This window comes from Brassica napus, chromosome C3 (genome assembly GCF_020379485.1).
Source record: "Brassica napus cultivar Da-Ae chromosome C3, Da-Ae, whole genome shotgun sequence".
In the NCBI taxonomy this organism is placed as follows: Eukaryota; Viridiplantae; Streptophyta; class Magnoliopsida; order Brassicales; family Brassicaceae; genus Brassica; species Brassica napus.
Genome location: NC_063446.1, coordinates 10,096,379 through 10,123,209, shown reverse-complemented (window position 1 = coordinate 10,123,209; position 26,831 = coordinate 10,096,379). Strand labels below are relative to the sequence as shown.

The 26,831-nt window shown below is 37.1% G+C and overlaps 4 protein-coding genes and 1 long non-coding RNA gene across 8 annotated transcripts; 3 read left to right on the top strand and 2 right to left on the bottom strand.

Moving 5' to 3' along the window:
- The first annotated feature begins 23 nt into the window (after positions 1–23).
- On the top strand, positions 24–5,343 carry LOC106387978 (DNA topoisomerase 3-beta). 3 transcript variants are annotated; one of them, XM_013827932.3, is made up of 15 exons: positions 24–176; positions 244–300; positions 598–701; positions 937–1,030; positions 1,323–1,422; positions 1,791–2,034; positions 2,116–2,278; positions 2,377–2,496; positions 2,845–2,924; positions 3,133–3,411; positions 3,507–3,675; positions 3,761–3,889; positions 4,016–4,228; positions 4,315–4,494; positions 4,581–5,343. In XM_013827932.3, the coding sequence occupies exons 1-15, from the start codon at positions 150–152 to the stop codon at positions 5,217–5,219; spliced, it is 2,598 nt and encodes an 865-aa protein (XP_013683386.1). In that variant the 5' UTR covers positions 24–149; the 3' UTR covers positions 5,220–5,343. The 3 variants fall into 3 exon arrangements, with proteins under 3 accessions (XP_013683386.1, XP_013683387.1, XP_022554708.1); XM_013827933.3 differs by having other exon boundaries at positions 35–176; positions 942–1,030; XM_022698987.2 differs by lacking the exons at positions 24–176; positions 244–300 and having other exon boundaries at positions 671–701; positions 1,309–1,422.
- A 3,684-nt stretch (positions 5,344–9,027) lies between these two features.
- LOC106387981 (probable xyloglucan galactosyltransferase GT15) lies at positions 9,028–12,080 on the top strand. Its single transcript, XM_048752435.1, has 2 exons — positions 9,028–9,908; positions 11,138–12,080. Exons 1-2 carry the CDS (start codon positions 9,314–9,316, stop codon positions 11,962–11,964), a joined length of 1,422 nt encoding a protein of 473 aa, XP_048608392.1. The 5' UTR covers positions 9,028–9,313; the 3' UTR covers positions 11,965–12,080.
- Positions 12,081–12,124: 44 nt separating this feature from the next.
- Positions 12,125–14,674, bottom strand: LOC125584247. Its single transcript, XR_007321222.1, has 2 exons — positions 13,253–14,674; positions 12,125–12,647 (listed from the first exon to the last, which is right to left on the bottom strand). It is a non-coding gene; the product is annotated as an uncharacterized LOC125584247 (long non-coding RNA).
- A 153-nt stretch (positions 14,675–14,827) lies between these two features.
- LOC106387984 (cysteine proteinase inhibitor 2) lies at positions 14,828–15,633 on the top strand. The gene is made up of 2 exons (XM_013827942.3): positions 14,828–15,176; positions 15,248–15,633. The coding sequence occupies exons 1-2, from the start codon at positions 15,022–15,024 to the stop codon at positions 15,516–15,518; spliced, it is 426 nt and encodes a 141-aa protein (XP_013683396.1). The 5' UTR covers positions 14,828–15,021; the 3' UTR covers positions 15,519–15,633.
- LOC106387982 (DNA repair protein RAD50) lies at positions 15,516–26,705 on the bottom strand. 2 transcript variants are annotated; one of them, XM_013827938.3, is made up of 27 exons: positions 26,383–26,705; positions 26,199–26,285; positions 25,788–25,955; positions 25,326–25,501; positions 24,398–24,512; positions 24,004–24,232; positions 23,643–23,821; positions 23,395–23,565; positions 23,203–23,307; positions 23,007–23,114; positions 22,695–22,906; positions 22,524–22,616; positions 22,242–22,369; positions 21,882–21,996; positions 21,640–21,769; positions 21,319–21,528; positions 20,898–21,106; positions 20,605–20,806; positions 19,989–20,158; positions 19,585–19,909; positions 19,094–19,219; positions 18,971–19,023; positions 18,706–18,856; positions 18,568–18,630; positions 18,340–18,473; positions 18,048–18,176; positions 15,516–15,895 (listed from the first exon to the last, which is right to left on the bottom strand). In XM_013827938.3, exons 1-27 carry the CDS (start codon positions 26,503–26,505, stop codon positions 15,856–15,858), a joined length of 3,951 nt encoding a protein of 1,316 aa, XP_013683392.1. In that variant the 5' UTR covers positions 26,506–26,705; the 3' UTR covers positions 15,516–15,855. The 2 variants fall into 2 exon arrangements, with proteins under 2 accessions (XP_013683392.1, XP_013683390.1); XM_013827936.3 differs by lacking the exon at positions 15,516–15,895 and adding an exon at positions 17,758–17,963.
- Between the last annotated feature and the right edge of the window lie 126 nt (positions 26,706–26,831).

Here is a 26,831-nt window from a genome sequence, read left to right as displayed (position 1 = left end):
AATTTCTACAAACCGGGATCCGGTTTAGATAATACCCAAACCTCTCTTTGTGCTGGTGAGTTTTGCTTCTTGGGCTAAAAGCTCTTGTTGAACACGCCTGAGCTTGAGTTGAGTTTTGACCCGAGAGATTCGAACATCATCGTCTTTCAATGGCGCATCTCCCCAGAGTTCTTATGGTGAGTCAATTAGGGTTTTCTGATCTCGATTTCCACTTCTTAATCTCCTCGCGTTGCTTTCCATCAGGTGGCGGAGAAGCCCAGCATTGCTCTCTCCATAGCTACAGTTCTCTCTCATGGACAGGTTCCTTCCTCTCTTTCTATATATTTATATTCTCTAATTGGAAGTATGCTTGGTATTATTATTTATCACCTCTAATGACTGAGACCAAGCAAACACCTTTTGTGTTTTGATTGTTAAAGTTTCAAACTTTTCTCTGTGGGTTCCTCCATTTAGAAGTTGGCTAGTCTTTTTGGGAGTTGAAAAATCGGCTATGGTTTAGTTGCTTACTTCTCTAATCAGCACTTTTATCTTATTATTGGTTGCTTGTTGGTGTTAGAGGTTTGGTTTATTGGGATGTATTTCTCCTTTTGCATTCAGATGTCTACAAGGAGAGGCAGTACAGAGGTGCATGAATTTGATGGGATGTTCAGAGGCTTCAAAGCACACTATAGAGTTACATCTGTTATTGGACATGTTTTCAGGTTCTCTCTTGTCTATATATGTTATTCATACCAAAAGAAACAGGAGTGATTGTATTTTTCTAGTTTTGTATTTTTCTTGCTGCACTTGAGAGTTTAAAAAATGGTTTTATTTTTATTTTTCATTCATTTTGTTTTAATGATTCAATCTTTTGTTAAAAAACTACTGCTTCCAAAAAATCTTAATTATTTCAAGACAAACTTCTCGGTCTTTCTAAATGCCACTCTCATATTCCAGTGTAGATTTCCCAGAAAAATATCAGAATTGGTCAACCATTGATCCGCAAGATCTTTTCGACGCTCCAATCCAGAAAAAAGAGTCAAACCCAAAGGTAAATAGTTGTCACCATCTTATCTCTCTTTTATCTGTGCATAGGGAGTGCTTGAGCTCATTTTTTTTGCCTTTACCTTGGATATGTTATAGCAACATTTGGACACGTTAGGGATGAGCTTTGTTTCTTCAGGCAAAATACAGTATGCATGAGTTTTTCTTGGAACAAGGACTATGCGTGTATGTCTAGTTAGTGAATAGTAGAGATGCATCTTTCTTGTGGTTATATGCTACCTGCGTTATCTTATTTTTACGCTAATGCTCACTTTTATCTAACAGTCTTCAAATCTCAGGCTCATATTTGTAGGCATCTAAGTAATGAAGCTCGTGGTTGCAGTTACATGGTGTTGTGGTTGGATTGTGATCGTGAAGGGGAGAATATATGCTTTGAAGGCAAGTCTATAATTACCGATTTTCACTTTTCTTCTCACCATCTTTTGGTTGAAACACACAGAATCTATTGTTTCTAATCATTGCATCCATTCTGTTAGTAATTTTTGAATTAATGACTGTAATTTCTTCTCTGTTATCACACTGTTGAGTCTGTGTATCATGCGAGAGTCCAATGGTAGACTCTTTAAATTGTTGTACTCGTAGTAGATTTGGGGTTCAATTATACAGTTGGCTCTAGCCTTTGTGGCGCAATAATCAACATCTTCATCTTTTCCTCCTGCAAAAGTTTTTCTTCTATGCTACTTATATTTGAGAATGCACATGGTTTTGATGGCCATCTTAATCTTTTCCTCCTGTAATTTCTGTAGTTATCGAGTGCACTGGCTTCGACATGAAAGATAGCAAGAGAAAGGTTTATCGGGCAAAATTTTCTTCTGTTACTGAGAAAGACATATCAAAGGCCATGGACAACCTTGTTGAACCAAACAGGGATGAGGCACTCGCAGTAGATGCTCGTCAAGAGATTGATCTAAAAGTTGGCGTGGCATTCTCGCGATTCCAAACAAGTTATTTCCAAGGCAAATATCAGAATCTTGACTGCAGAGTTATCTCGTCAGTTTCCTCTTGTCTCCTTCCTTTCCTCTCTTTTTAATTCTTTCAGCTACTGAAGATCCTTTTAAATGTTTATTTCAGCTATGGGCCATGCCAGACTCCTACTCTTGGGTTCTGTGTGCAACGTTACATGCAGATTAATACTTTCAAGCCAGAAAAGTTTTGGTCTCTACGACCTCATTTGATGAAGGATGGTTATGAGCTTCAACTAGAGTGGGATAGACGTAGATTGTTCGACCTGGAAGTTAGTGTTCCGTTCTTCTGTTAGAAATTAGTTGACATTCTTCACTGTTGCTTTCCAATCTAACGTTGAGATGTATTCATGGCTTTCAAATATTCTAGGCTGCTGTTGTGTTTCAAAAGTTGGTTGTGGAAGGCAGAACTGCAAAAGTGATTGACGTATCAGAAAAGCAGGAAGTCAAAGGTCGTCCAACTGGTCTTAACACAGTGAATCTGCTAAAGGTGAGGGTAGTCATGAGTCTTGATTACTATTCAACCAAAATGAACTTGTCTGGTTATACATTATACTTAGGCGAACACCATATCCTGTACTAGTGATCTAAAGCACCGACTTGAAAACTGGAATACTCTGCATCCATCCAAAGATTATTTTGTTTCTGTCAGCTTCGTTATTGGGGGATGCGTTGGCAAAAAATCGAGATTTTATTCTCTTCTTGTTTTGCGTATCCTGGTTTTCAATGTTGTTGCGATTAGAGCTTTTGCCATTGTTTAATCTTGTCCTAGTTTAGTTAAAGTAAGTTCTATTCAAATTACTATCCCTGATCTAGCATAACAATAGCGATTACACAGGTTGCTTCAAGTGCTCTAGGGTTTGGGCCTCAGACTGCTATGCATCTTGCCGAGAGATTGTATACTCAAGGCTTCATCAGGTTCGTTTGCTCCATTATCCAGATTATTAATTTCTGTCATTTAATTCCTCTTTGCTGGCTTATAATTGGCTAATTTGGAAAGTCCCAAATCGTTATTGAATGGTTGTTATGTTTGTTATTGAAAGAAAAACTTAATTCATTTAAATCTGATCCCTCTCATCACGATTATGGAATTTTTATGACTGAAAACTCTTATGTTGTGTGCTAGCTATCCGCGCACGGAAAGCACAGCCTACCCTTCTTCATTCGACTTCACAGACACACTCAGAGCACAAGTTAGCAATCCAGTATGGGGTGGTTACGTACAGAGACTTCTCTCAGACGGCTTTCAAAAGCCAAAGTCAGGAACCGATGCTGGAGACCATCCTCCTATCACACCAATGCGAGCAGCAACCGAGGGCATTGTCGGAGGAGATGCTTGGCGTCTCTATCAGTATGTCTGTCAACACTTTATTGGCACTGTCTCACCTAACTGCAAGTACCTAAGGTAAATAAAGCCTGGTTTGTAGCTTGATCCATTTCAGTTACAGCTTCTTCTTTCCACATCTTATATGTGGTATTCTCTTTGGATGGTTATCTTAGGACCAAAGTGGAATTGTCAATTGGTGGAGAAATTTTCCATTGTACTGGGCAGCGTGTGACGGAAAAGGGGTTTACAGCTATAATGCCATGGTCTGCAGTAGACGAGAAGAAACTCCCTTCTTTTCTCAAAGGAGAGAAGATTGAGGTTTCGAGAGTGGAGTTGTACGAGGTCAGATTCTCCTCCATCTGTACATTGAGTTCCAGTTTTAGTTTATCCTTTCTATTTGTCTTTTTGAATGTTGTAAAATCTACAGGGGAACACTTCGCCTCCGGACTTCCTTACTGAGAGTGAGCTTATATCTCTCATGGAGAAGCATGGAATAGGTACAGATGCATCAATACCTGTGCATATAAACAACATTGGTGAACGTAACTATGTTCAGGTTGGCTAACTAAAAAAACTATGTGTTTTTTCTTCATGATTATCATGTTAGTTTATTTCAAGAGGATTTATTTTTGTTTTCTGAGAAATTTCATTAGTCTTGTTTGGTGTTTACATTCTCGTGCAGGTCCAATCTGGGAGGAAATTGGTTCCAACGGCACTAGGAATCACGCTGATAAGAGGCTATCAATGCATTGATCCAGACCTTTGCTTACCAGACATCCGGAGCTTTATCGAGCAACAAATCACTCTTGTTGCCAAGGGCCAAGCCGACCATTCACACGTTGTGCAGCATGTGATTCAGCAATTCCGGCGTAAATTCAGCTATTTTGTTCAACAGGTTGGCAAAAAAGTAGCTTATATTGTTGCCTTTGAAGTTTTCGAATTAGGTCCCTACCTAATATATCTTTTATGTTATCCTTTCAGATCGAGCACATGGATGCCCTCTTTGAAGCACAATTCTCTCCTCTGGCTGATTCTGGTCGCGCTTTAAGCAAATGTGGCAAATGCTTGCGATACATGAAACACATCACAGCAGTGCCACCACGTCTCTTCTGTGGCACATGCGAAGAAGTTTATTATCTTCCCCAGAAGGGCACAGTCAAGGTAAAAACCTCCTCATCACCTAAACTCTTAAGCTGAAATCTTCAGAAACTCGAATCTGAAGCCTTTGTTATGCGACTTTCTTACAGCTATACAAGGAAATCACATGTCCTTTAGACAACTTCGAGCTCGTGATCTACTCGGTGCCAGGAACCGAGGGGAAGTCCTTTCCGCTGTGTCCATACTGCTACAACTCTCCTCCGTTCGAAGGAATAGACACACTCTTTGGAGCTGCTAAGACGGCTAATGCTTCTGCCAAAACCAAAACCGGTTCAGGCATGCCGTGTTCCCTCTGTCCTCATCCCACATGCCCACACTCTTTGAGAAACCAAGGAGTCTGCGCTTGTCCAGAGTGTGAAGGCACACTCGTCTTGGACCCGGTGAGCTTCCCCAAGTGGAAACTTAACTGCAACTTGTGTAGCTGCATCGTAATGCTTCCGGAAGGTGCTCACCGCATCGCTACTACTAGTAACCGCTGTCCCGAGTGCGATTCAGCCATCATAGAAATTGACTTCAACAAGAAAACTACTCCTCTGGAGAACGGCGCCACTCTGCATCAAGGATGCGTTCTCTGTGATGAGTTGCTGCTCTCGCTGGTTGAAGTCAAACATGGGAGATCCTTTGTGAGGCGTGGAGGAAGGGGAAGAGGACGAGGGAGAGGCCGAGGCAGAGGAGGGAGAAGAGGATCGAAAGCTGTCGATCCAAAAATGAGTTTCAGAGACTTTTGAAAACCTTAGAATAACATAAAATTCCATGTGTTGTCTTTGCGTTACTTGCATCAGAAGTAAAATAGTTGGACATTCAAAGATCTTACTTATTGCTTGCAGTATGAGAAAACTCTCCATTATTATTTTTGCTTTAACGCTTCTAATTAAGGAGAAAAACTAGACATTGTTCAATGGTTTGTAAGGTCTTAGGTGGTTCACTAGATTCGGGAAACATAATTTTGTAAAAAAGGTTCAATAAATCAAAATTTATAAAATAATAATGAAAATTAAATTGAATTGAATTAGATTGTCGTGGAAAGATCCATATATTAACACTGCTCTGCAGTTTCTATGTTTTTTTTTACACTCTGAGGCAGTTGCTTCTATTAGGGTACTTTTGTGCGAAAAGTCAAGATTTACCCCCGAAAAAAGGTAACATGTTCTTTTATTCTGGTTGTATCGAAATTTTCCTAGTTATGAATTTAAATTTTAAAAAGATTGTAGTGGGTCCGTGTGTAGATAAGATTACAATTTATCTCATTTATTATTAGGACGTGGTAGAAATTTACTTTTCGCAGCGTTTACCGAGGTCCGATAGAGAAAACGAAGAAGCGATGAGAAAGAAAATAGCGACAGCGGCGGTTTCTTAATAGTGAAGGCTCAGAGAAAATTATGTGGAGAAGATGTCGCTAAGACAGAGCAGGCGTGAGAAGGAGGAGGCCGACGGTTAGGTCCCTAACTGTTAGTATCATCATAGAGGTGGTGGAGGTTGAGGATGTGCTCGAAAGACTACCGGAGAGGCTATTTGCTACCGACCGGTTCCCGGACGAGAGGGTGAATATGTACTTGACCGTAGATCGTCTATTGGGGGTTACAGACGTGTTTGACGGAACCCAAATCGGAGATGCGCTGAACGGCACACCGGAGATGGCAAAGCTGATGGGTTCATGATTTGGAAATCTCTTCAAAATTCTTGTTTCAAACTGAATGTGGCGGACATACAAAAGGCAGAACACAATTTTGAGGTAAGCTTACTTCTCATTTGAGACCGTGTACATAGGATGTTAAGCGTATAAGTGTACAAAAACAATAGCGTACATGTGTATGTAACAAAAGTTGTGTACACACATACCCCGATAGTGGTGTACGCATGTGTGCAAGTACTTGTATGTGATACTGTTTTTTTTTCTTGCAGCTATCTGTCGAACCAATGATGGAGATTTGTGGGAGCAGCGAAGAAAGGTGAGGTGTTTGGAATGAAGAAATTTTTGATAAAAAGGTCTATTACATGCTTAATTTGTTGAAGGAATGACATTACAATGATGGAGATTACGAAGGCTACTAGGGTGGGGGTGATGCAGTGGACCCACTCTTTGTGTATAGCGAGAAAGCAAAGACCAACAAAATGAAACACAAGGGTGGTGGTGGTGAAGAACCGGTTGTAAAACAACAGATGATGAGTGGACAAGGGTTTGGATGTCCCTCTGTATTAACACTGATGGTGTGTATGGAGTGAACTTTAGTATGTTTTCATAAGGTATGCATACATATTTTGGTGTAGAATTATGTATTAAGGCATGTTGACCTATTTCTGGTATTGTTTTTCATAAGGCATGCACTTATTTGTGGTTTTCATAAGGGTATTATGTTTTGTTTGGTTGATGTTATACGTTCCAGATTTGCTGCGTACAAAAAAGATGTGTACATTGTAAATATGTACATGTGTACATGTTTACTTGTGTATATTTGTATATTATTAAAGCGATGTACAAGTAAAATGATATGTGTATATTATAAAGCGATGTACAAGTAAAATGATATGTGTACATATGATATGTGTACATTATGTACATATGATATGTGTACATTATAAAGCAGTGTCCGCAAACTAGCGTGTACGTAATAGAATTGTACGTTTTATTTACATGTGTACGTTTTGTTTGATAGGTGTACATATGATATGTGTCCATGTGTACGTTTTGTTTGATAGATAAAGACACATTGGAGATTTGTTGGGTGTAGTATCATTGTGTACACTCTGACATGGTTAGTGAAAATTGAAATATACGTCTTTTGGTGGGAGATTAAATGAACAAAAACCTCTAATGTGAATAAGCAACGATTTGTATATTTGAACCCTACGTATGATTTGTGGACATATGTACCCTCTTATTTATTACGTACACACATGGTTGCATACATTGTTTCATAACGTACACATGTACACATATCATATGTACATGTGTACATGTTTACTTGTGTACATGTGTATATTATTAAAGCGATGTACAAGTAGAATGATATGTGTACATTATAAAGCAGGGAGTCTATACAGATTGGTGTACATATGATCTGTGTACATTATGTACATATTGGTGTACATATGATATGTGTACATTATAAAACAGTGTCCTCAAACTAGTGTGCACGTAATAGAGTTGTACATTTTATAAAGCAGTGTCCGCAAACTAGTGTGTACGTACACATATTAGTGTACATATGATTTGGTTTAACTAGATGTATACACATTTTAGAATTTATATACACGTTAGAGAAAAGTAGACGATTCTCATCAACTTGACTACTTTGCTGTTTGACTCGATTGAGCTCTAAAATGACAAACAAGTTGATGCTTTGGGGTGATGCTAGGTGATGAAAGAAGAAAGAGACAGCCCCGTCATTTGTGAGTATAACCGGTGGTGTTGTTAGTCCGGTAGCAAGCTCTTTGGACCTTCACGCGCGCACATGCACAATCCTAGACATCTTCTTCTTACAAACTCCCAGAGCGAGCCGACGAAGGCCCATTCGCTTGGGATAACCATGCAATGGTCAGACATGAGGATGCTGCAGAAAAATAAAAAAGCAACTGAGCTAAAATTGGTTAAACATATGGGTTGATTCAGGGGTTAGCGAAAAAACCTCTTTTGTAACACCAGGATTCCTGGGTGAGCTAAGCTGTGCTTCTGAAACATGGAGAAAGAGAAGGTCTGGAGATGGGATTGACTTTCTCAAAAACAGTTAATCTGGTCCGTCGAGGTATAAAGTGAAAAGTAAAATCCAAAGGCTGAGAAAAGAGACAGATATCTGTCAAATCAACCTAAAGATAGTGTGATATGGACTGTCTAAAAAGGAGTCAGATGTGCGGCTAGAGTTTGTTCCCACTCATATACTTATTTAGTTAGAGAGCGATTTGGTTAGAGGGTAACTAATTAGTCAGTCACAAAGGAAGCTGTTACTACAGACTGCCTGGGTATAAGAAACTGTCATATTTTGATAATAAAAACTTGAAACCACCTTTAGGTGTAATATTTTCATGTCAAAATGTAGTTTTAAAAAAACACAAAATATAGTTAAGTTATGATCATTGGTGGTTTATGATTGGATTTGGATTTGATTATTAACGCAGAGGTAGAGAAGCGATAGCAAGCTGGTTCGGTTTGTCGCCAAAGTCTTTGTCTGAGTTTTGTTAGACTGAAGTCATATATAGCCACAAATCAGGCAATGTATTACGTATGTTAGTAGACTTATTAGTCATTTAAGAAAATTTGTTGTAACTACAAAAAGAAACTAATAATTTTTGTGGGATCAGTTGATCCTTTACCTTATTGAAGTGCTTTGCAAAAGCAAATGACTCAATACATCGTTTCTGCTAAAAAGTCAAAATACAATAAAGTATCTCAAAATATTCTCTAAAACTTTTCTAAAAAACATCTCTGCTTTTTTTTATGTATGAATATATTTTTTAGCTCAACCTTTTAAAAATATTTTGATTTAATTTAAAACTAATTTTATTACAATAATATTTTTTAAAAGAAAATATGAATTTAATTTGATGTAGAAATTCATACACAATACTTGACCGATGAGGGTAGGATGAGCCATACTATTTTGACCAAATATTGATTTTTGGAAACACAAGAAGTTTCTAAACACCTCCTACCTACGTATGTATATATGATTATAAAAATCAAGAAATATTTCTATTTGATTGATATCTGAAATCATATGATTATTAATATAAAATTATTATTTATTGCGTGTGATCTCTGACTTTGTCGTACTTAACTCGATATGGATCGTCAAATCAAGAACACCACATACCACTCACAACAACGATGAAGAACAACAATTCATCAAGTTCCATCAAGAATCAGCCATGTAATAAGAAACCAACCATTCTCTTACTTCTCCTCTCTCTCCTCACCACCTCTCTGTTTCTCCTTCGCCTCTCACAAAACAAAATCATCCTCATCACCACTATTACCTCCGACTCCGATCACCACCACCGTGACAGACACGATTCATGTCTCGGCCGGTACATATATATCCATAACCTACCTTCTCGATTCAACACCGACATCTTGCAAGATTGCGAGTCGATTACAAGACCAAAGGATAAGATCAGCATCTGTAAGTACCTCGACAACTTCGGATTTGGACCACGGATCGGTGATGATGGTGTCTCCATAGATTCTAAGTACTCTCCGAGCTGGTACGCGACTAATCAGTTCATGCTTGAAGTGATTTTCCACGAGAAGATGAAGATGTACGAGTGCTTGACGAGAAACTCTTCGTTGGCTTCGGCTTTTTACATACCTTATTACGCTGGCCTCGATTTCCGGCGGAATCTGCGGCGGCGTAGCGTAGCTGAAAGAGACGCCGCCGGGAAGGAAATGTTTGAATGGCTCAAAAAGCAACCTCAGTGGAAAGGTACGTATGCGTGCTTTATTATTTTTGATAAGTTTCGTTTTGACCCTCATGCTTTTTACTATTTACAATTATTGCTTGTTAGTTTTGATTTTGGGAGTTTGATTTTGTCATTTACCAACAACTTTTCTCCTCTCCCTCTCTACCGGCTAGGCCTGGTTCGCGGATCAACCCGCCCCGCACGACACGCCAACCCGCAGATCGTTTCTTTTTTTTTAGTTAAAATTTCGACCCGCTCAACCCGCAAAGAAATAAAATAATATCCACACCCGCCCCGCTTTATTTTGCGGGTAATTTCCTGCGGGTTATATTTTTAATTAAAAAAATAATTATTTAATTAGTTTTTCCATAAAATAATATATTTATAAGTAATTTTTTATATTATTTTTTAAAAATTTAATTATTTTTTTAAAAAATAATTATTTTTCTAAAAAAAATCGAATTTTTTTTTATTTTTTATTTTATTTTGCGGGTTGGCGGGTATCCGCAAATCAAAATCCACCAACCCGCATCCGCCCCGCAAAAAATAGTCTTAACCCGCATCCGCACTCGCAACTTAATTTTTTCAAAACGCTCGACCCGCACCCTTCCCGCGGTGGGTCAAATGAGGCGGACCCCGCAGACTTTGATTTAAATTTCCAGGCCTACTACCGACAAGTTTAATTTTATAGCATGTTCTTTTGCTATAAAATTATAAAATGAAGCTACACAAAAAAAATCCATTAAAATTCAAAATAGACTTAGATAGTCTATTTTGTAAATAATTTAAGTGAAGATTTAACCGATTAAATATCAATTAAGAAATTAAAAGTAATTTAGTGTGTGTTTTAGCAATATTTTGTAAACAGAAGTATAATTTTTTGACAATTAAACCATTGAAAAATTGAATTAACGAGAGTGAAGGATATCAATAGAGTGTCCATCTGAGATACGGTTAGAACCTCTTTAGAAACTCCATATACAAATTTTTGGTTGGTCATTGGTCTATTTAAAAAAAAATATTATATCAAATTCTAATATAAAAGATTGAGAATCTCGGTTATATATTTTAGCCAATAAGGTTGCTCAAATATCTTTTATCATACAAGAAAAATACGTAAAATATTAGTTTTAGTCTTACGGTCAGATTTGTTATTTGTTTCTCGATAAAATAATTAATGCTATTCCAATGCTGTCGGCCAATTATTATGTGTTTTGACATACTTCAAAATTAATTTTTAATTGAAATCCAGGTATGTCAGGTAAAGACCACTTCCTCGTAACCGGTCGGATATCACGAGACTTCCGGCGAAACCCCGACAACAACTCCCTGTGGGGAACCAACTTAATGCTATTACCAGAGTCACAAAACATCTCTTTCCTCACCATTGAACGAAGTCCAACGAGCCACAACGAGTTCGCAATTCCTTATCCAACCTACTTTCACCCAACTTCAACCTTCGAGATACGCCAATGGCAAGACAAGATCAAGCTTACCAGCCGAACAATACTCTTCTCATTCGCCGGAGCTCAAAGGCGGAGTAGAAGCCAAAACGGTTTGGTTCGCACTCAAGTCATCGAACAGTGTAAGAGTTCTTCCAAGACTTGTAGATTTCTTGACTGTGACGTTAAAGCCAACGGCTGCGATGATCCGATGAGTCTGATGAAGCTTTTTGAGAGCTCCGTCTTCTGCTTACAACCACCGGGTGATTCGTTAACCAGAAGATCGGTATTTGATTCTATCTTAGCTGGTTGTATACCGGTTTTCTTTAACCAAGGAAGTGCATACAAGCAATATGTATGGCACTTGCCGAACAACGATGGTGAATATTCAGTTTATATACCGGTTAAAGAGCTGAGAATCGGGGGAAAGAGTAAAATCGAAGAGATTTTGCAGGGGATACCGAATGAGAAAGTGATTGGTATGAGAGAAAACGTAATAAGATTGGTTCCGAAGATTGTATACACTAAACCAAACCGATACAAACCGGATAAAGAGACACTTGAAGATGCTTTTGATGTTGCTGTGAAGGGAGTGATCAAGAGAATAGAAGAGGAAAGGAGAGAAATTCAAGAGTAACTAGACCCAAAATGGATACATTCCCACATTTGTTTTTGTATTTAGATATCAATTATCTTGTAGAATGTTTCTCATTCTTTCAACTAAATTTAAAATAGACAAGAATATTTTACATTCTTACCAATTTTAAATAGATTAAAATACTATGTGAAAAGGAAACTTCACCAAGAAATGTAATGCTTAATAAAACCCATTCTTTCTTTTATCATTAGTTCGTAATCTGTCTGTATTTCTCACTTAGTATAGCTTTATGAAGCTAAACAATGTGAAGAAGTTAAACATACTAATCAAATCTAAAATGAAGGGACGGCGAGACTTTTGTTGTGGGCTTCCTCTAGATTGTACGGTCAGTTTCTGGAGATGTTGGTAGAAAAAGTTCAAGACGAGCATTGTCGTTGAAGATTATATAAGAACCTGTGTCCATCTAGGCATCTAGCTGGTGTTGTTGTAATTTACTGAAGGATTCAGCTTCACTAACAAAATCCTTGCATGTATCCATTGTAATATCAAAATGATCAATCAAACCACAACATTATTCACACAAAAAGCAAAGCCAGAGACCGTGCAGGATCATGAGACCACTCGGGAGGAATAATTAGAAAGACAATTTGGATATTACTAACCTGAGATCCAAGTTGATCGCATACATGGCATGGGGAAACGTTTGGACTATTGTTGAACACCTGAGAGTATCATCACATAACATATAGAAACATTAGCCTACAAGGGAAAACCAAAAGCAACTTATGCCTTTTGAACAGTTGATTTGAAGTGTTCCACTGAAGATGATTGTTAAAAACGCGAGATTATCACTACCTAAGTTTATGCATTTGGTGTAACATAAGTGGATACTGGATTTAGAAAGAATAAAAACTAATTAGTACATTTCATAGATATTCAAGTAGATAGTAGATGAACAAATGAACTAGCAAGAAGATGTAAGGCCAAGGAAGCCGCTCACTTGAAACGACCGAGAGATTATTTACTATCCTGAAATATATAATACCTTGAAAGAATCATTGAATACTGAGTGGCCAAAACTTTCTGATATAAGAACAAGTACTCCAGTTCTTTCAACTGTAGCTTTCATTTTAGCAACACCAACCTAACATTTAAAATAAAAATAAAAATTGTATGCATAGATTCAGAGTAAGCAACTAGATTAGATAAAAACAATCTACTTTCAAATAAAGTGTCGTGACTTGCAAAAGAAAAGCAATTTTAATTCTATATTTTTCTGCTTAGACTAGTAACTTAACATGATAACAATTTAAGTAAAAATAAATACCTGATCAAGCGCAGATGCAAAATTGTCCAGTATATGGCCTTGATTAACCAATTGGTTAGCAAGACCACCATACAACTTCTCTACTTTCTCATAGAATGGAGCTTCATGTGTAACTTATGCAATCAATATTGAGAAGGTTATTTTAAAAAAAAGATCAAAAGAAATTACATATAAGATTAAGAACAATCAATCCAAGGTCGACGTGTTGCCAGTTGTGTATTGATATAGTGTAATCCTGAACATGATTACTTGACTTGGGCAAGGTAATGAGGTTAACACGAGTTTGTGTATTAATTATTCTTCTACTTCTAGTTCTACTCAAGACCTACTTGAGAGTATTTAAGCCTTTTTCTACTTTTTTTTTTATAAACTAGCCTTTTTCTACTTTAAAAGTGAACTAAGTAGCGGAAATTCTGGTTGATTAGGATATAATGATGTCTTATACAAAATTTTATGAAATTTTCAGGAGTTTTCTAAAAATTTAGATTTGAAAAATTTCTGCTCACTCTCGCTTCCGTTTATATATATTTTTTTAATAAGTATGAAAATACCGTAAATGAAAAGGTTCTAGTTTTTTTTTTTAAACACCAAATGAAAAGGCGCTATAAAAAAAGGTTCTAGTTAAAGCCAACAAAAAGTTGACAAAAAAAAAGCCAACCTTTCAGTATGCGCCAAAAGGTTTCTTATTTCTTATTTTCGTTTTGTTTAGCTACTGAAATTAACATATGAATCAATGTGCAGTTAGGCATACGTAAGAGGAGGTGCTACGTGAGCAGCATGCGAAGAGAAGAGAGGGCAGATGTCAAATTCACTTGATACGTGTTGCCCTCGCAAACATCACTGCATCATTACAAAACCAACAAATGGACAAAATTTTCAATCTCAAATCGAGGCGATAAGGAAAGGGTTGATGATTCCTTTGGTCAAATTTATAATTTCAAATTGAATCATTGGTGCAATCGTAAAACGAAGATCTATCAATCAACAAAAAGATCATAGAAAATACTTTAGGGATTAATGACAAATGCTGGAAAAAAAAACAAAATCTAGCACAGCTATAATTTCCTAAAATTATGAGATGAAAACTTACGAGATTGCTGATTCTTTTAAAACATATAATCGATCGGATAACCAATTCATAATTCTTTTTTTTCCTTAAAACAATTAAATATTATTGAAAAGTGAAATTTAAGTGGTACAAATTGTAGAAACAATTCGGTTATAAATTGGTCCCCTGACAAGAAATATGGAAGTATAAACATGGAAACAGTCAACTTATAACTATTTAATGGTTTAGATATTTTCTCTAAAGTTTAAAACCAAAGTTTAAAGCCTCCTAGTTGATCATTTTAGGTCCAAAAAACCTCATATAAACATTTTTGAAATATCCTTTCAAATCAAAGATTATTATTAACCATAAAGCACATTTTTAATTTATCGTTTATTAAGAAACGTAAAAAAAAAAAAAAAAAAAAAAAAAACTAGCCGATCCGAGCATGTCACATACGTTAAAATGGTGGTGGGGCTCACTTCACGTGTTGATGACAAAGTAACTTAAAAGATGCGGAACCCCGAAGGTGCCTATGGCATGGCACCCAAAACATCCATCAAACCAAAACTCTCTATTTAAACACTTCTCTCTTTCACTCTCTTTCATCTCACACACAAAGTAAGCTTCACAAGAAAATAAAAAATAGCAAAGCTTTGAAGAAACAATAAGAGGCAAAGAATAATTGAAGCCAAGAAGAAGAAAAAAAGGTAGAAGCAATATGTCACAAGTTTATCTAAAATTGTCATTGTTAGGGCTTTTGGTGGTCGCCGTCGTGACTCCATCGGCCAACGCTATAAGGAAGTTCGTCGTTCTCGGAGGAAAATCAGATGTTCCGAACGTTCAGACCAACATGGAAGTTCAAGAACTTGGAAGGTATGCATGCATACATACACACATGTCGTTTAGACAGAATTAGAAATGTGATGTTATTTTGTGTCTCACAGGTATTGCGTGGAACAATTCAATCTACATGAACAAAGCGGGAAAGGAAACGTAGCATCATCCATTGACAGGGCCGTGTTGAATCCGTTGACGTTTAGCCGAGTTGTGTCGGCTCAGCAACAGGTCGTGGCTGGTCTCAAATACTATCTGAGGATTGAAGTGACACAACCCGATGGCACGAACAGGATGTTTGACTCTGTTGTGGTTGTTCAACCATGGCTCCATTCTAAGACGTTGCTCGGTTTCACCCCTGTTGCTACTCCTATCTACTAATTCGAAAAAGACCAAACGGTGTATGATATGAAGCTATTAACAATGGGTTAGTGGCTGGTTTTGTTGTAATGATGTTTTGACGTTCATAAATAAAGAGAAAAGACTTGTTGGAAAACCAAAACCAACAACAAACTCTTGAACCATTTAGAATGTTGCATTTTGTCATTAGAATAACTTAACTTCCGTTTTTTTAAGTTTAATTGGAATTTTTGCACACATCTAAACAAAACCATATGTGTAGTTGTAATTAAAATACGGAAGAAAGCAACCTATAACTTCAAAAAGATGAGTGGCTAGTGCTGTTATGTTGGATAACAGGGGACGAGCAACGGCTTCATCAATCAAAGATCTCTTGGGCCTCGATTATGCTGTGTTGCCTGAGGAGATCAGGAAATGTCGAAGTTTAAGATCTTGATTCAGATCAAATAAACAAGAAAACAAGAACAGAAGAGATGAGATCAATGTGCAAACAAAATGCAGTGACGTCTGCCAAATCACAATATATACATTCCAATTTTTTTCAAGCAAAAGGGAGGAAATGGGAGTGAAATGAAGCGAAGGGAGAGAGGAGGGGGTTAAGTGATTTTACAGTTTTTCCGGCGCCGTTGGAGCCTACGATTAGGGTTAAAAGGCCTGAAGAAAGTGATGACGTTCTTGTTTTCAGGGTCGAAGCTTCTGATGCCCTTTATCTTGAATTTTTATAGAATCTTGATCGGAACAACGTGGCCACGGCTTTAAAACAAGAACGTCGTCACTTTCTTGAGGCCTTTAGCCCTCTTTATCAGCATTTTATCGACCGTACTCATCTTTGAATATCCCCCGCTGATTAGGGTTTTGCGGGGGAGAATGATCCACTTTTGAGAAAGGAGGAAGAGAGACTGTATGAGCAAGGAATAAAAAGGAGGTGGTTCTCTCAACAGAAGTCACATCACTATGATGTAACCCAGTTTCTTCCTCTTTTGAATTAATCAAACATTCAATTAATTAAAGAAAAATAACTGTATATTGAGAAAGAAGACGCGGGAGACCTGGTTTTCGTTCCCTTTGAAGCCGAACCCAATTGAACCGGTTTAATGTTTCCCTTGATACATTCTAGACTGGTTTTGTTTTAGGGGGACTTTTGGGGTAAATTTGATTTTTGGGGAGGTTCCATTAGAAAGGCGAGGAATGTATTTGGAAATAGCTAAATTTTCTTAGGATTTTTGAAGAATTGCGAGGAATGTGAAGGACCCATGCAGGACCGGTCCATAGAAGCAAAATCCAAGCGGTCGTTCAGGACATATTTTTAAAGGGTATAATTTTATTTGTTTTTTCGAATTATTATTTTTATTTAAAATTATCTACCTATACTATTATTTGTGAAATGATTTTTTATTAAAATAATATTTTTTATCACAAAAGTTAAAAATTAAGATATAAAATAATTTATAGTTAAATATTAATCAAGTAAATAATTTTATATAAATATATTTTCTAAATATTTCTAAGATGTAAGTGTTTTAAATTTCAACATAGTAATAAACATATATATTTTAATGAAATTTTACTGTCATATATAATGTTTTATTTAAATTTTCTGAAAACATAAATAATAATTTATCATTCCTGTTTTTCAATTAATAAAACATAAATTAATAAATATTTATAATAAGATTATGCCAGTATGTGCGGGGTAAACACATAGTTTAAAAATTGTATTTAAATTATTCTTTACATTATTTGCACTAAAAATCATAGTTATATACTTATATGATGATAGCTTTGGTTGGGACATATTGAATCGTTGAACTTTACTCTCTTCTTTGTAGTCGTGTCTTATACTATATTTCTGTAGTTTTTCCTCACAATTTTCCCCATTTGGTGTGAACTATAAATTTCTACACTATTTTAATATGAGAAAAATAGTATTGTAATAGTGATTGAATTTTTTTTTTAATCCAAAACACATAAATTAATCAAATAAAAAAATTCTCTGATTTTTGGGTTTAGTCCAATTTTTAATCCTCTATTTGGAACACCTTTTTTTTAAACACTCTTGTTTACAATTTTTTAATCCTCTTAACCCTAAAAAAATAAAGTGTTTTAAACTTAAAGACTAAACGGTGTATTATATGAAGCTATTAACAATGGGTTAATCGCAGGTTTGTAATGATGTTTTCACGTTCATAAAGAAAGACAAAAGACTTGTTGGAGAATCAAAACGATCAAACCATTTAGAATGTTGCATTTGTCTTTAGAATAACTTAACTACGATTATTTAATTTAATTGAAAATTTTGCACACATCTAAACAAAAAACCATATGTAGAGTTGTAATTAACATACCCAAGAAAGCTACCTATAGCTTAAAAAAGATGAGTGACTAGTGCTGTTATGTTGGATAACAGGGGACGAGCAACGGCTGTATCAATCAAAGATCTCTTGGGTCTCAATTATGCTGTGTTGCCTGAGAAGATCACGAGTTGTCGAAGTTTAAGATCAAGAATATAAAGAATAGATGAGAATGTGCAAGCAAAAGCGTTTTGCTTACATATCATCTTTGGCGATCCGGTAATATTTTTCAGCATGTTGCCGTTGGCCAATCATTTGAGCAAAGCGTTCGTCGTGGGTAATGACTATGAGTTGGAAATTCTCTTGGCCCTTTCTGTCTTCCATGATCCTGTAAAATGGAGTGACATAACAACATCCAATGTTAAAGATCGATCCGTGGTCTTATAATGTGATCCAGCGTTTAGATGGTTAAATTTTGATGTAAGGGCGATTACATGTACCCATGTGTGTCATTATAATAACTATTTACGGCTATAGATAATGATTCTTACCTAAGAAGAGCTCCAGCAAGAGATTCTGAATTCGGACCGTCCAAGTTTGTAGTTGGCTCATCAAGTGCTAATATTCCACAGTTTAGGCAAAATGTCTCGGCTAAAGCCAACCTTATTATCAATGAAGCAAGAACCTGCAGGGGAAGAAAATGACCAGCTGGGTTAAAGAAGGTGCTTATGCGAATTTTGAAACGATGCTTCTACAAGAGCCATTTTAGAGCAACTCGCCTTTTGACCAGCACTGCATCTTCCTCTCATTTCAAGTTCTGTATCACCAGTCTGCATAAGAACCTGAAAAAACAATAGTGTATCACAATGTTAATGGTGATCAGATGGTAAAAACATGCTTTCAATTATGTAGTGTACCTTGTAGCTATAAGAGCGCGTGCCTGCACCCTCTGAATCTGAGTGTATTCTTATGTAATCGATATCTTGACCTCTGTATGTCTGCTGCCACAGCTCCCTTATAATCTTATTTATTTCCTCCATTTTCATAGTGTGAAATCGCATTAGTGCTCTGTAAATATTCAATATATCCATTAAAACTACAGATTAGATGATTGGCAAATGGAAAGTGTAGAATGAAAAGCAACTAGCCACAAACTTATATAAGGGCTCAAGAACAGCTTACTTGTCAAGGGCATTGTAGTATCTATCCAAGTCCTTATTTGCCATTTCAGTTGTCTGGCCAAAATGAAATGTTTAGTTTATGAAGATAGAGTCGAATTCGTAGATCAATAAGACACTGGCTTACCTTTAGCTGGATCAGTTGATCAAAGTGCCGCTTATCTATGTCCTTGTATTGTGTCTGTTTTAGCTCCACTTTGTTCTTTGAAATACTGCTCTGATAAACAGACACTGTTCCACGACACCGATTCAACTACAAGAAAAAAAAGGAAAAATTATTCTTCAAGCACATTAAAATAGGTTATGGAAGCTTTTTTTTAATAACTGATCTTTACATAATCCGGAATAACACAGGATGATTCACACATCGCAATTCCTAACAGTGACGACTAATGATAAGTAAACCTTTCTCTTAACTTAATATTCTTTGGCTGCCTTATAACGAGGTTAAACTTAGAAAAACCTACCACCTAGTAGTTACATATAGTAAATGGAAGATCTTACACTTAGCATCAGGGACAACAAATGACTAGCTAACCAACCACAGGCACCAAAATCATTTTCAGTTTACGTGTTATAATAAGAGGGACTAATATAATTATATAAGAAGCGGCGTACCTCTGAAAGAAGTCTTTCTCTTTCCCGCAATATCTTTACAATTTCAGCTTCAACTGCGGGTATCCCACCAAAATTCAAGATTTGCTCTTCCAGTGATTCAATCTCACGCGTAAGCACCTCCACTGCTGCTTTTGTTGTACGGTAGTTCAAGTTATCCTCTATATTTCGTCTCAGTTGATCTTGATTCCGCATCAAGTCTTTACTTTTGCTCAGTTCAGCTACAATTTCATTCCTTCTAGATTCAGAGCTCTGAAGCTGGGATTCAGCTGCCCGCTGCTTTTCTTGAATATCATTTAACCGCTCTCCTTTCTTCAGATCATTATACCTGGTGAAGCAGCTGTAAGCGTATTTGGCACACATGATACATGCCAACGATGAATTAAACTTTGGCTAACAGAACATACTCATTAATCTTAGAATTGGCCTTGAGCAATGCCTCAACTTCTTGTTGGTAGTTTCTCTTTTTCTCAGCAAGTTCTTCATACTCTTGATTACGTTTAACTTTGATATCATTGTAAACACTCAGTAACTGCTCCTTTTCCTTGGCTAAAGGGCCCACAGCTTCGGTCAAATGCTGAAAATATATGAAATGGAAGATTGTGTTACATTAAGGGTTCTAAACTTAATGTGAACACATTTCAACGAATGCATAGCAGTATATATTTGAAGCTTTTCAAATACACAAAATGTACCATTTACAAGCAGTCAAGCACACTACCACCTACTAGAGAGTAAGTTATTGCTACCCATGGTTTGACGTATCCTCTACATATCTATATGCAGCAAGGTTACAGATCAAAGATTGTCCCATTGCATTGTATTACTAGGAAACATATTTTATCAGAAGGACAACTGGTTCACTGATCTCATCCTCACACGGAGAACTCTCATATGATCATGGACTTAATAAATTAGACCCTCCATATTCACCAATGAACAATGTAGTCTGATAAAATCATACAAGTGCCACACGGAAAGATAAGTGGAAGACAATGTAAAGAAATATCGCACAAGACGCACCTTAACGTCTAGGTCAAGTTGACTTTTCTCCTCGGCTAAACGCTCTAGGTCTTCTTCTGTCTTTGTAACGTCGCGTAACAAATTGGCAGCCTTAGCCTTCTCCTCTCTTAGTGCATGCCATCTGGCCTGGAGGCATGATATATCCCGTTCCATGTAAATCTGTTCATCCCTTAATTTCTCCAGCTCATCGTGCAATTTATCCCTGTTCATGGGTATATAAGAAAGGGAAAATATAGAAAAAATTGTGCATGCTAAACCAAGATATATCCAAGGAAAATAAAAATGTTACGTACTTGGTGCTTTGGAGGCTACTTAATTCTGATTGGATTTCTTGCATAGTTTTAACACCATGACCCCTGAAATCAAGTTTATATTCGAGATCTTCAATTTGCTTCTGGTTGGATACAATTTCCTGGAAAAGCCTATCAGCATTTTCCAGGGGCTGCACCAGTGCTTCAACTGATTCCTTCTCAGATTTTATCTGCGCTGAGATTGCCAATACCTGAAAATATTGATGATATATGATGTGAGAAGATATGAACAATAATTACGATTTACAGCTTGCGAGAAGATGTGAGCAAATCGCTGATTTGCATCACAGCATGATTGAGAAGAAACAGAGCAAGCAGACAGTAAGATTTCTAACGACTCTAATTGACTTTGCTGCTGCAAATCAGTTATATCCAAGGAAATTTTTAGAGTGCCCCAACTCACATCATCAAGGGCTTCAGACTTCTGCTCCAGCTCTTCTGTAAATTCTTGCAAAGATTTCTCAGCGAGAGGAATGATTTCATCAGTTAGTTTCGTATACTCTTCAAAAACTGAGCGAAGTTTATCCAGCTGCTGAAAGATAGAGTCAGCGTTTGAAGATTCTGCTGCTAATGCTTTGACATGATCCCCCGTGGTTGAAGCCTTAGCCCTTTGCTGTAGTTGAAAAGCATTCACCAAATGAAGATACAAAGAGTTATTTCAGAAGCAGATATAGTATGAAAATATGAATTTAAAGGAAAGATCTAGGGGAGGAAATTTTGTAACCTTTTTAACGAAGTTATCCTCTTCTTCTGCTGAAAAAGTGCGCTCGCAGCAAGGACAAAAATGATGTTCACGGGCTACCTGCTCAAATGGCTCAAACATCTGGCGCAAACCAGTTGCCATGTTGTATTTGCTGCAAACACAGACCAGAAACATGCTTTGAATTCAAGACGGAAATATCTTGATATTGACGCAAAGCATGACATGGCTTATGTAAAAATAGTCTGCAATTTTCAACCAGAAACCTTTTGTGGTAGTCCCGTTTGTCCTTCGCCGAATCCAACAATCTGGGATAAGCATCAATGGTAAATGATTCCTGTTTTAAGGCTTGAAGCTTGGACTCAATGTATCTCTTTCTTGCTGCATAAATGATACACAAGTCAGATTGAGTGCATAGGTATTATTATCAAATAGTTCACTGTCCGCCAACGATGTACTTCTTATCTGTGTTATATATGTCACTTCAGTTACATTGTAAAAAAAAAGAATCAATTAATAGCGGTGAAAACTAACAAAGTTGTCAAGAGCATTTTATCAACAACTTAAAGTGCTAGTCAGAAAACTTTAGAATAGATATCTAACAGTAAACTATACACCACGCTTACATTCTGTATCCTTGTGATGCTTGGATAAGCTATTGTTTACTTCTTGAATCTTCATCTGCAACATGTTCACCTCCTTTTCTGCTTCTCGGGATTTTAAGCTCAGGTCATCATATTCCCTTTCAACTGACCTAACCAAATAAATACAAAGAAATTTGTAAATGTGAAAACTTCTGAGCACTAAAGTAGCCAACCCTTTTTCAGATCCTCATCAAAAGACCGTAAATTATTACTAAAGCATTCAATAAGAATAACAACAAGCAATAAATTAAGTGAAAGCACGACCTCAGAGCTTGAACTATTTCCTTCTTCATATCCTTCTCAAGTGGCAATCTCCCCTTCAGCACCCCTCGAATTTTATCCTTGGACTCATCGATTCTGGTAAATAGCACTAGAGAGTCAAAATAATGAACTGGTAAAAGGAAAGCTGAGGAAAGCATTAGTAAGTGAGATCACATCTTTTTGTGTTTCTTCTTGAGGTTCTCCAGCTCCGTCTTCTTCAAAGACAATTTCACTCTATCCTCAGCATCACCAGCCATAACGTCTCTCTCTCGATTGAGAGTCTTGATTTTATGCTCCATGCTGTATATTTCATGCTGTTTCTGTTCTATTTTGGATTCAAATCCGCTTTCAGAGTTTTGTTTGGACTTTCTCTCAAGCTCAACTTGCTGTGCAAACGAAAATGATGGCAAAATAAGGCAAAGATAGCAAAGGCAAACTCATGAAGGCCAAAATCATGTAAAAAGATCAGGGGAACGAACGCAATACCACTAGGTTTTCTCGTTCATCAATTTGTTTAACATCCACATTGGATATCTCGAATTCAAATGAATCGCGTTCAATTTCTTTCTCTTCTATGCGTTTTGATATGCCTGTCTGCATAAGTCAACGTCAAAAGAAAATGTGTTAGACTTTGCGCTCGTTACTGCAGGATTTGGCTAGAATTCCAATTGGTGAACCACACCTTGATATCATCTTTAGCTCGTTTCTGAGCTTCGATGCTTTTCCAACGGTCACTAGCATCCATATAGCAATCCCAAGCCGTACTTAGAGCAGTCTCATTTGATTTCTGAGATGACATTCAGAATGTCTAAGGATGTCAACAGATGCAAGTCAAATACAAAAACTGACTCTGGAGAAAACAAAGGATGAGTACCTTCTTATCCAGCAAGTCCATCTCAAATTCACCCAGTCTTGATTTTATTCGATTTGTGAGATTCAAAACTACATCAGTACTGAAAGGGGTACTCGGAACATTTCCCAAATTGTGATTGGAAAAAATATTCTGGATGGAAGCATCTCTTTCATTCTTCAGCAGCATATGAGCCTATGTTTAAAAAGGTAGAAGGTTAAAACAAATGGAACAGAACTCATAAGATTATGTCGTAACTTTGTTAGATTTACTTCAGCTTCTGTTTGTAGCTTGCTGATCTCCAGCATATAGTTGGTTTTTGCATTGTGAAGAGAAGAAATTGTAGTTGCTGTGTCATCCAGCTCTCTCTCCATCTTTCGAATTTTGGTCTCCAAAAGAGCAATTCTTTCTTCAAACTTGCTTTTCCATTCTTTCAGTTCTTCCATAGTATCTGAACAACAATATAACAAGCATCAACAGATTTCGTTTACATGAAAAAACAACTAAATGCGAGATACTTCTCCAAAATACATACAACTATAAAGACACAATCTGTCAAAAAGACAAACCACTGTGACAATGACCACCTAAAAGAAAGTGAAGGTATTAACATCAGATAGTAAAAGAGAAAACCTTCATTTTCCTCGGGTAATGCTGCATACTGTCTCTGCTGTTCCTTAAATAAGGTGCTTCTCTCGGCAGTTTTTCTTGAAACTTGGTCCTGTAGCTTTCTCAGATCTTTTAACATCATTTCCTTATTATGAACTTCAGCATCCACTTTCTGAATGCTGCTTTCCAGTTCCGACATCTGAGCTTTTGAAGACTCTGTTCTTTCTTGATCTTGAGCAATGCTCTCACGAAGCTGCACAGGAAGTTTCATGTCATAAGAGTAACCCACAGAATCTTAGCACATGTATACAGTACGAGGCTTAAACAACTTTCAGAACTAAAACAATCTGCATCAGTGACCAGTGATACAGAAAGCAAAAATAATAAATAACGTCAAACAAGTAAATATCCAGCATGCCTTATAAGCTGCATCTTTCAACGTCTGCAGATTTTCCAACTTCAACTTATACGTTTTTATCTCCTGAGCTTGATCTTTGTGAAGTTTCTTAATAACCTCCAACGCCTTCGTGTATCTGTTTCATGTTAAATTACATGTTACATTTCTGGGAAGCGGGTTCTTCCACAACAAATACGACGCAAATGAGCACAAACAATCACAAGTAAATTTGCAAATCCTTCATAGCCAAACTCTATAGCATTGTTGTCTTCTAAAGTCTTACTTAGATGTCTAGGAAGGATAAAACAATTCAAGTAGAGGAGGAAAGAAAAGGAATAAAACAACACTAGGGAGAACAAACAATGGTCACCCTCTCCTAATTACCACACCAGTCACAGAAAGTGTATGCATGGTACAGAACACGCCCTTACACCAAAACCAATACAATAAAACTGGGACAAATAAATCGTTTCTAAAAGCCGATCAAACACACCCAATTAAAATCAGAAGAAATAAAATGGTCTCTTGAGACTCTTAATATAAAAAATTAACATTCTCTTTCCTTTCCCTATTCAACAATACTCTAAAAGTAACAAAGGGAGGGACAAGAAAATAGCCTCACTTCTGTGATGAGTAATCTTCCAGCTACAACTGTTATCAACACAAGGATTCCACCAAAAAAAACTCCCACCAAAACAATAGAAGAGACGAAGAATCATCCTTTTCTACTGCTCAAAGATATCTATCTATGCCCTTACACCTTTCCCATATACAGATAAGTCAGAAAAAAAAAAATACTGGCTCTAACCACAATCAAGTCACACGTTTGTCAGCATAAGTTGTTCTGCACCAATAAGGTGTTTCCAGGAATCCATGAAGATGACTTAACAAGACTTGGTAGAAGAATAAAAGAAAAACACATAAGGTGATGCATTCAGTCCAAAAATACCTGGTGGCTGAGAAAATATCATCAAACTTCTTTTTCAAAGTAGAAGGATCTTGCAGTGGCCAATTAGACTCATCTTGATGCACAAATATGACGTTTTCTAAAATAGCTTTTGACACACCCATCAAAGCTGGTATCTCCCTATCCATGTCAGCGCATCTGTAGCTGAGACATACTTTCTGCAATCGGATAACGTAAACGGGAAAATGGTTAAGAAAAATGATCTTGATGGAACGATAACATGCACAGAATGGAGACATATGAAACAAAGAACACAAGAAACTCTAGTAATCCTCTGCATTCGATCATCTTCATGAAAACAGGTAATCAAATCATTCTAATTGCAGAAAAAAACAAACACCTTAGGCAACATAGAAAACACTAGCACAGTAACTAGGTAGCTAAAGAAGCGAGAAAAAATAACAACTAAATCAAAGAGTGATGATATCAAGAATCATGTGTAACCTCTCCAGTGTGAGGATTAATGGTTTGAAGCACACTCTCAATTGCCTTGTACTCCATCTTCGAAGCCTTCTGCGTCAACTGAAATGACCTTATACATACCACATCCTTCCCTGCAGCTGTCTTAAACCGCAGCTTAATTTGTGCCTTAGTCTCCGTTTCCCCAGCAACCTGATAACAGAAAAAAAAGAAGAAGAAGAGAACATCTTCCTTCAATGAAATATCCCAAAATTTAACAAGGAGCCAGCCAATCGAATCAACAACCTCCATGGCCCTTCAAGGAGAAATCAAAATACTGAACATGCAGAGACTGTAGCTTGTCTACACTTAATTAAATCATTAACAGAGGCAACAAAAAGGGCCTAGTACTCAACCTACAGGGACCTAGTAAACTAGAAGCTGATAGAAACAAACCTTAGGGTCATGAATGAAGCTGTGGCCAGACCTCGCGTTAGGAGGCAACTCTCCAGTACAAGATACCTTCAAGCACTCTATAATCGTCTGCGAAAATCACAAATCCCCCAAAAAATTTCAAGCAAAAGAGACGAAATGGAAGTGAAGTGAAGTGAAGCGAGAGAGAGGGGTTAAGTGATTTTACAGTTTTTCCGGCGCCGTTGGAACCGACGATTAGGGTTAAAGGCCTGAAGAAAGTGATGACGTTCTTATTTTCTGGGTCGAAGCTTCTGATGCCCTTGATCAGCATCTTATCGACCGTACTCATCTTTACTCCTTCAGATAATGTTTCGCTGATTAGAGAAAACGCGGAAGTGGATAATCAAGCTATAGAGGGACTTGGTGACGCGAGCAGGTTAAACCCAGAGACGACGACGAGGGTTTTGCGGTAAAAAAAAATCGTCGACATTGGAGAAAGGAGGGAGAGGAGAACTGTATATTGGGAAAGACGACGAGTCAAACCGGGAGAGGCCGGTTTGTGCCGCTTTAGAAATTGAACCGGTTTAATGTTTCAATCGTGCTGTTTTTGTTTTTTGGACTTCAGGCGTAAAGGATGCCCGCGATGCTATTTTGAGGGTTTGAATATTTTTTAAA